This window comes from Dermacentor andersoni, chromosome 9 (assembly GCF_023375885.2).
Source record: "Dermacentor andersoni chromosome 9, qqDerAnde1_hic_scaffold, whole genome shotgun sequence".
In the NCBI taxonomy this organism is placed as follows: Eukaryota; Metazoa; Arthropoda; class Arachnida; order Ixodida; family Ixodidae; genus Dermacentor; species Dermacentor andersoni.
Window position 1 is genome coordinate 25728194 of NC_092822.1, and position 13591 is coordinate 25741784.

The 13591-nt window shown below is 46.5% G+C and overlaps 1 protein-coding gene across 1 annotated transcript in view; it reads right to left on the minus strand.

Moving 5' to 3' along the window:
- The window catches only part of Grip (Glutamate receptor interacting protein), a 150068-nt gene extending 138031 nt beyond the window's left edge, over positions 1–12037 (minus strand). Inside the window, exon 1 of the mRNA XM_050175120.2 lies at positions 11449–12037. Coding sequence (XP_050031077.1) covers positions 11449–11497 — 49 coding nt within the window. The 5' untranslated portion in view covers positions 11498–12037. The remainder of the gene's footprint in view (positions 1–11448) is intronic.
- Positions 12038–13591: the final 1554 nt, after the last annotated feature.

A 13591-nucleotide genomic window follows, 5' to 3' on the forward strand; every position in this document is an offset into this window, starting at 1 on the left:
ACTTACTTTTTTAACAAAACGCTTTTTTTTTAATGCAGTGAAGCAGAAAAGTAACTGTGGAACGCCCACTTATTTCGTTGCACACATTGGGAAATAATGTCTGGAAAGCGGTGTCATCCTGGAGATCCAAGTGCATACGCCTTGCAAGCTAACCGGCTACAATACGCGATCCGTGCAGTAAAGTAATTAATTAAGAAGCTAATTAGAGAATGATTGTTAATTAGATGAACATGCGTTTCTCCTTCTCGTGCTAGTAACGTCCGCCTCTTCGGATAATCCAGCTCAAGGACAAGAAATATGCTTACCGCCACAGACGAATTTTTTTTTATCATTTCGGAATACATTAGAAATGATCCCTTCCCCCCTCCTCCCACCTTTCGTATAACTGCGAGTGCGCAGGGTTCCAATAACTGATCAACAGGCGCTCGCTCGACAAAGTGCATCGTAATTACTCTTCGCAACATCCTCGCGTCTTTCTATAGCGAGGTTAACATTGACCGTTAATTATGTCTTTACTAAAGGAAGAAACACGGGATAGCATGCTTTTCTTTAAAATTCCAAGTGCGCCACTCGGTAAAATGTGAGAAACAGAAAAGATATAAAGACAACTGGCAACATGAAATCAACATGTGAACTACTAGCGGAAACTCATTTTTGAGTCCCTCCGCGTTGCTATGACTTTGTTATCCCAAGAGTGTTGATCTTTTTAGTGCACGACGGAAGGCAGAGGGGTATCCGGCGCCTCTCCGAGTTGCCAAAATCGCATTACATATATACATTTAATTAAAAAAGAACACGTGCATGATCATACACTGACACAAGTCACAAAAACGCAAGCATGTATAGTGCCACCACGGGAAGCAGTGGCGGGAGCACGGTCTGGTCATTTGGGAGAGTCATATAATTAAATCGGAAGACTTGCACAGAGCCCTTTTCAAATTTATTTATGCGGCATTTAAACTTATAAATAAACCTACTCACCGAAAAAGCACGATACGTAGCTGTCACTCGGACCTATCTGAAAACACCACACTGCCGCGGCATGAAGGCCTCGGCACATACAGTTTCTCATTTTATTGAGATACCAATTATATGGCCACTCCAGGCGCATGTCTGCTTTCGGCGTCGCCGTGATGTTACGCATACATTCTAAGGGCGATAACATCGCCGCGCGTCGTATGCTGTATGCGCGAGTGAAAGCGCGCGAGGGGGAGCCGATGCTGGCGCCTGAATCTCGCCCGCGCGATGGAGGAAAGGAGAGAGGAAGCGCGCCGTCTTGCGTCGTGCGCAAGGCACCGCGTGAAGGGGGGTAGGGCGTTCTACTCCGGCAGCCGCTGCGTATGGCGCGGACGCCCGGGCCCTGTCTTGAAAGAGAGAGAGAGAGAAAGGCAAAGGAAAGACAGGGAGGTTAACCAGAGATTATCTCCGGTTGGCCACCCTGTACTGGGGGAGGGGCAAGGGGATGCGATAGGTGAGAGAGCGAAGATCAAAAAAATGTTAAAAAGATTTAAAGAATCTGCGATGAGTACAGACTCTAGGCGCACCGAGAACTAATGGCTTCGTGTGCGTTCTGTTCTCGTCGCTTGGTTCGCGTTGAAGCGAGAAGCAGCACGAAGGTCAATTCGCTCGCTGCTGCTGCCGCGCTTTCTCCCTCCAGCGTTTTGGCAGCGAGTGTGCGCGGTCATCGAGTAAGAGGTGTTCATCTTGTGCGTGCGTAAAGCCACGTTTGTTAATTTAGTTAGCAAGCGAGTGTTCACAAGTATATACGCCCGATAAAACTACTAACCTCATTTACTACAGCTGCCTACTAATTTGCTTTCGCAATCGAAACTGCGACTTTCCCTTTCTTTCTTTCTTTCTTTTCTGTATGTCTTTTTCGATGTGGCCAGATTTTCCGCAGCTGACCAGCTTCAATTCATAATTATATCCCTACACTTTTCGTAAACTTTAATTTTTTCCTGCTATTTCGTTGCCGTTTTCGGCCTCAATTTTTCGCTAATATTATTAGTCTCAGGGTAGTCGTAATTCATAGCCTAGTAAATGATTAATGGGTATGTTCGTTGACATGGCTGGTACTAGCAGTTTGCTAGTCAGCGCGTTTTGAGCTCTCGGCTGCTTTCGGTCGCACGCTTGCTTGCCTACTTCTTTCTCACTTTCCTTCCTTCCTTTCTTTTTTTCTTTCTTACTTTCAGGGCACTCAGAACTCCCTTTTTTTGATATAACTTTAGTGCCCCCCCCCCCCCCCCCCACCTTCCTGCCTCTGTTCAACCGTTATTTCTAGATGCGTGCAAAGCAATGAGACACGGCGGGCTTAGATAGAGACGCGCGTGGAACGGAGCCAAAAATGCTACCTGCCCCCCCCCCCCCCCCCCCCCCGTACTAGAAGCGCGCGTGCGCGTCACCCTCGCCGCTCACGAATGAAACCGATATAAAAGCGACGACGTGCGCGAGATGACAGGCGGGAATGCGCGCGCTCTCTCCCTAGTCAACCCGCTAAGGAAAGCTCGCGCCGGGCTTGTATAGGAATTCGGAGATTGAGACGACGACGCTAAAGAAACGATAAACGAAATAAAAAAAAAGCGCACAAACAAAAAGCGAATCTCGTCGGCAGGACCTTTTTCGCAGTTAGCGGCTAAATCCAGGAAGCGCGGAATGCGCCTTCGGTGCCGTGGTAAAACGATGCCGGAAAAGGGATTCTAATATCATCATCATCATCATCAGCCTGGTTACGCCCACTGCAGGGCAAAGGCCTCTCCCATACTTCTCCAACAAACCCGGTCATGTACTAATTGTGGCCATGTCGTCCCTGCTAACTTCTTAATCTCATCCGCCCACCTAACTTTCTGCCGCCTCCTGCTACGTTTCCCTTCCCTTGGAATCCAGTCCGTAACCCTTAATGACCATCGGTTATCTTCCCTCCTCATTACATGTCCTGCCCATGCCCCGTTTCTTTTTTCTTGATTTCAACTAAGATGTCATTAACTCGCGTTTGTTCCCTCACACAATCCGCTCTTTTCTTATCCCTTAACGTTATACCTATCATTCTTATAGGTATAACGGCATTCTAATATAGCTGAGGACGGTGGTGCCACTCCGAGTAGCGTTAATATAGTCATCATCGTGTTCGTTGTAGTCATCACCAGCAGCATGTTGCATGTCCACTGCCGGGAGGAGGTCCTCTCCCAGTGATCTCCAGTTGCTGTTGTCTTGCGTCAACCGACTCCAATAATAAGCATTATGCGTGAATGACTGAATGCTGTGAATTTCGATCGGCAAGGGCATTTATTTTCTAGACTGATTGAGTTGATTGCTTGATTTGATTATTTGACCTGTAGTTGCTGACCTCACTGACTAATTGATTGGCTCAAAGTGGCTGACCTGGCTGGTTGACCTGAACTGATTGACCGCCACGAACTGACTGACTTATATAGTGGCTGACTTGAATGACTTACTCATTCAGCTGATTGATTGACCTGAAGTGACTGATATGACCTAAACTGATTAACCGACGTTGAACTGATTGACCTAAAGTCGTTGACCTGAATGACTGAATGAATGACTGACCTAAACCTATTGACTGACCTGGCAAGACCTGGACTGATTGACCGTCTTGAACTGTCTCACATATAGTGGCTGACCTAAATGACCTACTCACGGACCTTACCCGAATGACTGGACAGAAGTGACTGGCCTCACTGACTGAGTGAATGAGTCAGCTCAAGGTCCCAAGGCAATACACGTGGTCTATGGAGAAACGCCGTAGGGACAGGTTTGACCACCAGGGGCGGGGTCTTTAACGCGTTCCCAAATCACGGTGCACAAGCGATTCCTTGAACCGCAAAGAGAAAAAAATATCTACGCCGTCATTTTGCACTGCTTTTTGTTTGTCGAGGGTAGCTAAAATCATGTAAAGACAAGACGCGACGACTGTGTGACGAGAATGTGACATTTGGTAACTATTTGACAACGCGTGACTACGATTATTTATCATACACCTCATAAGTAAAGCTAAGTGTAGTTATTTAGAAGAGGACGTGCATACCTGAGGCATACACGCTAAAGGATAGCACGTATGTCATCTTCCACCGAATTTCACTTCCCTTTAATGTGGACACGAAGATAGTCGAAAATTTGGCCTTTATATTTAAATAATTATACTGTCAGATAGAAAAGTCAATTTTCTCCGTCCTTTAATTAGCTTTCTCACAGCTAGCCTTCTGCGGCCATGATTAAAAATTGGCACCCTCGTATTTTCTACATTTCCTACAACACAAAGCTGAGGAGATTGGTATGGGTTCACAGTTTCAGAGGTTAACACGGACACGACAGGAACGAAAAGGACATCACGAACGCCCTCTATCAGTGGAAACGTTGATTTTTCGTAAAAGATAACCATTATACGAAAAAGCTAGCAAGTCATGGCACAAAACGCACCACTTTTCTCTAGATGTCTTTAAGTGATTACGATGATAACTTTCTTGAAATCTGGTCTTTTTTGCGTGTGTGTATTTATGTGTTCCCAATCGTCTTTTAAGCTATAGCTTTAAATTATGCCACCTGCAGTGGCGGGTATAAGACTGTCGGATCGAGTGCCAAAAGGAAAAACAACCCCCCGATTTCCTGAGGCAGCGTCACATCTCGAGATTGTGCTTTATCTGGAAAAGCACTTATGATGCACCTAGAGGGCTCACTAATACTCTTTTCGGTACGTTCTTAGAAGTGGAGACGTCTGAAGCTACATGTATCCTCCTGGGATAAAAATGGGCCAAAGCATTCAACTTAGCCAAAGTCCTTTGGAAAGCAGCGCTTCGGTCCGGGCTTCTCGCTTGGTCATCGTTTACTGGAAACAAAACAAAAATCTGACGAAGACAGGCATAAAGAAGTTGTCTTTTTTATGCCTCTCTTCGTCTTCGTCGGGTTTCCGCGCTGTTTTTCCCTTAAGGCTCCCTTGGGGAACTTCACCAGAGCAATTAACCGGCTACTTAGGTCACCTAAAAAAGTCACGAAGACTCCGAAAAGAAAAAGCGGTCGTTTGCGTCACTGAAAATTCGCCAGATTTAGCGAATTTCTCGGTAGGTTACCAACACTGTCGCACAGAGACAGAAATGGAGTAACACACACACACACACACACACACACACACACACACGCACGCACGCACGCATACACACACACACACACACACACACACACACACACACACACGCACGTACGCACTAGCTGCGCATGTTCAAGGGTAAGATACCGTCAACCCGTCAATCATACGGATGCGTGTTCGCTCCAGACAGATAACGGTTAGGGCATGGCGACATTCCATTGTGAAAAACAATAGGAGGCTGGCTTATGCATGTGATGATAACGCCAACGTAGGACGCGACCTGGTCAACGTAAACTGAGTTGAAAGCATAACAGAGGGTGACGTTAGTGCGCTCCACGAACTTGCACTCGGATGCGTTAAGCTGCATGAGCCACTGAATTCATTGTTTTAGCGTTTTACTTGCCAAAACCACGATCTGATTATGAAGCACGCCGTAGTGGGGGACTCCGGAATAATTTGGGCCAGCTGGGGTTCTTTAACGTGCGCCTAAATCTAAGCACACGGTTGTTTTCGCATTTCGCCCCCGTTGAGATGCGGACGCCGTGGCCGGGATTCGATCCCGCGAGCTCGTGCGTAGCAGCCCAACACCGTAGCCACTAAGCAACCACTGAGCCACTGAGCAAGTCAATATTCTACAGTTGTTAGGTCACTATGCCTCTAAACCATTAATTGATCGTTAGGAGGAGGAAACGAGGCGGTAAAGGATGCAGTCATGTGGGCGAAAATACAGATGGTTGATGCGATACTGAAGAAAAGATCATTTCTGAAGACTAAAAACCGCAGTGGGCCGAGAACGGGCCCTTGCGGCACATGTACCGTGTTTACGCTGATATAGCACGCTTTCGTCATATAACACGCAACTTCTTGTGTCCCTCTTTTGCCCACGTTTCCTTTCTTTTTTTAATCCCATCTTTTCAAACCACAACTCTGTGGATTCTGAGGCAGTACAAAAATGCGTAGGGGGCGATCATGTCCTCCGAGATCAGACGGCGCGTATCTTGCATTGGTGCAAACTTTGGAATACAACGAGGGATCACTGGAAGCTCAACACATGAAAGCGCGTTATATGCACAGCGCGGATCGCGTTGGGCTCCGTGCCAGAGGATGAATGACCGGCTGACAATGGAATGTGGAGCAGTCGCGAGAAAAGTGAATGAAATGCTTGTGAAGGGGCAGCTCTGCGGCCGAGGGGTCATTGAACCGACCGCGCAAAGCGACTCGAGTTTTGCCCCCTTGAAGCATGCCACGCTCTTCTCAAAAGGACGAAATGAACAGACCGGGAAAGAGAACAGAAAACAAGTGTAGTCTTTTCTACCTCGTTTTTTTTCTTTTTTTCTTTCTTTGGGACACACGTCTGCACAAGAGTCCCCTTCTCTTTCGTATGGACGAATAATTCCCGTGTCTAACGTCCTCTCCAAAAGTTCTTTTCTCGAGATCTCTAGAATAAAGATTTCTCGAAGTTACTTTCCGCTGAAGAGCGCTGGTGTCGTCTCGTGCCCCAGTTCGATTCTTTCTTTCTTTCTTTCTTTCTTTCTTTCTTTCTTTCTTTCTTTCTTTCTTTCTTTCTTTCTTTCTTTCTTTCTTTCTTTCTTTCTTTCATCATTTCTTTCTTCTCTCTCTTTTTTTTTTTTCTAGCCAGTGTTGTTTAATGGATTCGCCGGAAATTCCCCGCCGCTCATCAGTGATTCGCCGGCGATTCCGTCGAAGAGGTTTTCTTTTTTCTTCTTTCTTTTTGTTGTTACTTCTTCCAAAATGTCTGTCTTCGTAAGATTTGTTGTTTGCGCGGTGCTTGTTGTCCAGCTCCCCCGTTACGATTTTCGCGTCTTGCTTCCACCTAATGGATTTGAAAGGGGAAAAAAAGGGGGTGGGGGTGGGGAGTGGCACGGCCGGGACCTATAAATGTACGAAGGTAAAAAGCTAACGCAAATTAAGAAGCGAGGGCTTTAAAAGTTTGTTCCGGTGTATCACGGCCACAACGCGCCAGTAATGCAGGCTATACACTATACAGTGCGTCCGTCTTTGCGACCCTACATGTTCGGGAGTGGCACGCAAGTTTCGTAAACAGCTTCCGGTTTTAAATTGACGAGTGCGGTAGCCGCTCATCGACCCATAGCCCAACTATAACGCGGCTGCGCCGGACAGGCCTTAAGTTACGTGGTCAACAACCAAACTTCCTTAATGGTTACAACGAAAGCACGTCATAACCAGTCGCGCGCGGGAGCAGCGTTAGGGAAAAGTTTACCTCAGGATGTTCCTATCTAAATACATGGCAACGGAGAAGTCGTTTAGCTCGGCTTACAATGCAGCTCAATTCGACGAGGTTTACGGCATTTAAAAGAGAGAAAAAAAGTTTCAGTACAGCGACGGTAGGGAGTAGACTTTCTTTGTTTACGCCGTCAATTTCTCTTTAGTTTCTTTTTCTTTCGAATATCGGGAAATTTAGGAAAACTCGAGCACAGAGTTTACAACTCAGTCACTCAGCAATAGTAGTAAAAAAAAAAAAAAAGATATCGCAATTCTGTAAATGGCACCTGATGAAACGCCTAAAGCGAGCGAAATAGACGAGGTTTACACCACTCCGTACTACGTACACCATGGTTTTGTGAGCAGGACTTTCGCAAAACCACCCTAAACATTGCAGCAACATTATGTAAGTTGTAAACTCACGTATAATATTTGTCCGCTTTCTATTCTGTAACAGGTGCAGTTTACAGAACAACTATATTTGTTTTCGGTACATAGTTATTGATTGATAAACAACATACTATATTTTTTAGGTTGCCGATTGTCGGCAGCTTTCGTCGCATATTTGATTCCTTAAGTCAACATTCTGCTTGCTATACAGTCGACATAATTCAGTTTTTGTTTCTTTTAAATGCAACAAATTTAATTCAAGATGGTTCAGTCTTTGTCTAAGGCTACCATTTCTGTATTGCACATGCATTTGAATAGAAATTGGATTGGGCCAGTATAGTTAGGCTTCAAGTTGGGAACTGCGTTTGCCTGTGTCCGCCTCTCCATTCGGTTACGCCGGCGACGGTGTCCTCAGACCACTTTCTAAACCGTAGCTAAACAATCGCCATACGTCGGAGAAAAAAAGAAATCAGAGGACATCCGAGCACTTCTTATGTGTTGTGAATGCGAAAGTATTAATGTCCAATTGAACGCCCCTGAGCGGTCATTCGAGAGAGAGAGAAAATAATTCAAAGAAAGGTAGGGAGGTTAACCAGAGGTAGTTCCGGTTGGCTACCCTGCGCAGGGGGAAGAGTTAAGGGGGATAAAAAGAGAAACAGAGTGGAAGGGGGAGATAGAAAGAAAGGGAGACAAGCGCGAACAAAGCGCGTACACTACAGAGCGGTAGGGGGCGGCATTCTTAGAGTCTGTCGCGAGTAAGGCCTTCAACGCGGATGTTCTTTCGGAGCATTGGCCTAAAGCTTTTAGTTCTGATAGTGGACGGTTGTCCAACTGGTCCAGTACTCTGCACATCACTTGTCTCTGAGCACTATATTGCGGGCAGGTCATTCGAGTTTTGCGCTGCGAGTAATGTACCACAGCGGTATGTGCTTGCCAACGCCGCATGTTACATAGGGGTGTGCGAATATTCGAAACTTTCGAATAACGAATCGAATATAGGGGTGTGCCAATAATCGTAACTTTCGAATAACAAATCGAATATAGGGGTGCGCGAATAGTCGGAACTTTCGAATAACGAACCAAATATAGGGGTTCGCGAATATTCGAAACATTCGAAAAACGAATCGAATAGTGTGTTATTCGATTCAGCATTCGAATCGAATAGTCGCCATTCGTGAATGCGATTACTTTTCGAATACTTTTACGAATATTAAAACGCCAACTGCAGCCGAATAAACATAAAATTGGAGAAGTACGGTAAATTCTCACCCCCTAGTGGGCACGCTATGGACATAAAACATGAGAACTTGCGTAGTGGAGCAGTCTATATATCACTTAGGAAGCCATACTTTATATGCTATATAGCTATCATTGCGCTCTTTGAAGAACACTGTGCATGCGAAGAAACTACTTGCTTGGTTCTAATGCTCCATTTGTTCTCTTAAGAAACAACGCTCCAGAGCGTACTATGTAACGCCAGAAACTTGCTATAAGAATACTAGGATGCGAACATCATTTCATATTGTGGTGACGGCAGTTCATTATTCGAAAACTGTTCGAAAAGTACTCGATATTCGATTCCATTCGCTTCTGGCACTATTCGATTCGTATTCAATTCGGTCTCAACGATCACCATTCGCACACGCGTAGCCGCATGCCACCGACGTTCTGCGCGACGAGAGACCGAGGAAGCAGCAGCGACCAGCAAGGTCGGCAGACACGGGGAGTAGCTAAGCCCAGTGGGGTGAGAGAGAGAGTGAAAGATACGGACCGCGTGCGGGTTTCCGAGAGCGAGGGTGACGTGGCGTCGCGGCGATGCCCTCTCCCCTTACGCAACACCTGGCGCGCTAATGAGGGAGCAGGTGTTCTCTTTCGCCTGCTCTGATCCGCCGAGGCGCGCTGGTGGCATAGCGTCGCAGCCAATGGGATCTCCGTTGAGGCGCGCTTGTGACGTAGCGTCGCAGCCAATCGGATCTCCGTTGAGGCGCGCTTGTGACGTGGCGTCGCAGCCAATGGGAATTTACCTGCCGTTTCGCTGCTGCCGCCTCCAGGCGTAGTCGATGTACGGACGCATCAAAGGCACGAGCTGTGCGTCGGCAGGTTGTGAAGCGCAACAATGGCTCCCATAACATCGATTCCCATAGCGCGTAAGAGCTGCATGTTCTTTTTTTTTTGCTTTACGTTTCTTCTTCTGATACTTATCTTCCTAACAGGGGGAAACAAAGACTCGTAATGATACTACAGAGAAAACATCGCCACACGCTCATTCAAAGCTCGGGTAAATTCACACGCGCACAAAGGCGTCCAACAAGTGCATCCAGTCCGGTGAAAGATCCTGCGCAGCATACGTAAGATGCAGCTTTCTTTTTTTTTTTTTAAGCCGAAGGGACCTAGCAGATTGCGAGTTTTCGTCATATCGATCACACACTATAGGTCTCTAAACGCTGCATAATACGAAGCTGCATGATCATGTCATACGGAATAGCGTCGGTATTCTGAAACGGAAGAAAAACATAATTTAGTATGACGTGATGCCGATGTCCTTAAAGAATTCGTTGGAGATCGTCCCGAGAAAGTGCGTCATCACCGCAGTCTTATAGCAGTGATCTATATTATCTAGGTCCGTCGTCCACGGTCCAAAAGGTGAAACAACTCCAATTAAACCTGGCATGCGGTAACCGTGCATATCGCTGTTGAAACGCGCGTCTCATGACGCTTGCTGAGGCTTCCGTAACCCCTGATTGGATTCAAATCGTCAATGTCGCAGACGTCGCAAACAAAGAGAGCACCTATGTTGTGCGACTAAATTAAAGAATGCAGTAAAATAGCATTTTATTTCCATCAAAAGATAAACGAGGTTGTGGTGCATAAGCAGCTTGACCGAAGCGCTACATGCAATCGGTGATTATTGCAGCACATGCTGGCCATAGAGCTTCACACAATAATTACATTGTAGGAAATTCTAAGATGCTGGCGACACTCCTGTCACGTGTCGGCTGTAGTCGACTGTGGTCGCATAAAAACGCATGTCGGCTAAATCCAAACAAAAATTCAACTTGGAACGCGTAGATGAACAAAAAAGGCACCTGTGCGTCGAAGGATGCAAGAGTACCGTTAGGATTCGTTATTGCTCGAGTGGAAATAATTTAGTTAAACCGAGAAAAGAAAATACTCTTAATGTTTCGTTTTACAGTTGTTAAACTTTCAACTCCAGTACTGCTGGGTTCAATCAAAAGAAAAGCTGGCGTACTTAACACTTTCACAATATTTGACGTAAATTGAACGTTACGTTGTCGTTCAATCGCGTAGTCCGGTTCCGCGCATTATCACAGAGTGATAACGGACACTTCATATCTTTCGCGAGGCTGTCAGTTCGTCGATAACATTGGCACACCTGCCGCTCTGAACAATCACTGTTCGAACAGCTCGGCACGCCAAGTGATTAAATACGACGGCCTTTATGGTCTTGTTCGAAGTGCTTAAAGTTTCATTTTTTTTTTCTTGACTGGTTAAAGAGAAAGAGTTAGTCGCTTCACTACGCAGCCTACCGCTCTAAATAAATTGTTGGTAGATTGCGCAATCATGTTTCTTGGTAACATTGCTCTTCTTGTTTCGTATTTTTCGGTTATAAGCGATATCCTGTAGCCCCTTCTGCTACAGTTTACGCGGAAATTACAGAACTTATCTGCAGACAAGCACACGAAAAGTGAACTCACGTTGGTGTTTCTGGGAGCTCCTTAAACAACCAGATCCCCAGGAAGGCATCCTGTTTCAAGTCTTGCGCAAAAGAGCCAAGGCGTGGCCACGTTTTTCTTCGAGCGTCGAAGCACAAGGGTGCAGTGGCGTAGCAAATACGAAGAGGTGCTGGTAGTCGTCCTCAAAGTCGTAACAAACGGAGCACACAGAACACAAATGACACCTCACGCACAAGAAACGTGTCTTCACCGAAAACCACCACGGCTAAGTCGGAGTAGGCCATCGTTGTTTTGTTGTTGTTGTCGTCGTTTTCGTGTTCTGACGAAATCCCGTGTCACGGACGTTGGCGCTCAGGCAACTCGGCCCAGGCCGTTTCGCTTCCGTAAGTTCGCCCCGAGAAGTGAAGTATAAAACTGCGCAGCGATTATCCTTTCCTCCGTGATGCGACTTCGACGTGATCACGCCAAGAGATCAATGAAAAAACACAAAAAACAAGCAACCAAGAAGTCGCGTTCCGCTCACGGTGACGTCACCACTTAAGGAGACAATCCCGTTCCGTGACCCAATCAGCGGTTCTAATTGGAAGGACGCAGCAGACGACCGTCGACGTTCCCGTTCGCCGCGTCGTCTGCTACGGATCGGAACGGTTGGAGGGGTCGTCTGCTAGACGGAGAGGGGTGATGGGGTCCGTGGGGGGAAGAGGCGTCCAAAATAAAAGCAGTTGCCACGGGAACGGAGACGACGCTAGCGCTCTCATTGGTCAGAACGTGGAGACCGCAGGGGTGACGGCGGCGGCACGTTCGTGTGCCGTAAATAAAAAGCAGCGCCGTTTTTCCCAGCGTTGGGGCCCCGCGTAGAGCACGGCGTCGCGGGCATGGGGCCAACGTTGCCGAAACGCCCGGCTCGCCGACCGTAGGTGCGTTTAAAAATAAGATTGTCCCCGCGGAATGAAGCGCGCGACAAAGATTAAAAGCAGCGCCCTCACGTATTTCCCTTCTTATTCTTTTGCTGGTTCGGGCCTCGCCGACACCCGACCCTTGAAGGAAGAAAGGGAAAAATAGCGTTGGCAGTTCGGTGGTTCGTCGCGTCTCCTTGTTCTGGCTTAGGTATTTTCTGTGAACGCTTTCTGGGAGAAATACGCCGAATAAACACGCTAGGCGTAGTACGGTCGTTAGTGCCTCGTGTATGTCGGAGGCTGACGTGCTCAAACGAGGAAACAGCTGCCACGGGGCAAAACGGGCGGAAGTCCCAGTTCGAAGAACCCTTTGCTGTACTTCTGCGGGCTAGAAAAGCAGACGTCGCGTGTTCGTAGCCTTGCGGATATGTTCTCTATATCTAGTGTTGTAATCTCGTTTCACGGCAGTAGCTGCTATGGGCTCTTACGCCTCGTTCAGTTGACTTTAACAATTATTTACATCGTAAGCAAAGAAAAAAAATGATATGAAATATAACACTCGTCGCTCCAATGTTTGCCGCATGGTACAGTACATAACTACGAATACAACGTACACTTTATCAGTCTACCTGAGTAGTCATTTGAAATTTAATCGCTTGAAAGCAACACTTAAGATATATATTTTCTTTTACGCTGGAATTGATACTCTGCCATTCTTTTTTTTTTTTGGACATCGTGTGCAGTTGTATATAGGTGTACGTTAACGCAGAATGTTATGTACGAGCTAAATTAGTTATGCATAGTCGCTACTAACGGTTATCGCACGTCATCACGTGCCAGTGTTGTACTTCCGGAACCACCCAACCAAGAAATCTCCCTCCACCCCCATGTTTGACACCGTAAACGTCTTCGCCAAAGATGGCTTCTCCACAGCACGCGGCGGTGTGAGGAGAAGACCGCTTTGACTTGTCATTCAGTATCGCAAGCGATATCTAGAGTATCGCAACCGAGAATGTTTCCACCGAAAAAGGACGCTCCACTGCCGGGAACGAACCGGCAGACTTTTCGTATGCTACCGTTGCGCCATCAAAAAAGATAGAAAATTTGCGTTCTTTAAAGGAGTATACCAACGACATTTCCGACTTGTCTTTTTTTTTTTCCAAGTTCATATATGTCCAAGCCTTCTAAACTCTAGAAAAAAAAAGAATACTGACAATTGTCAGGGCGCCCTAAATAATTTACTATAATACTTGCTTATACAAAACCAA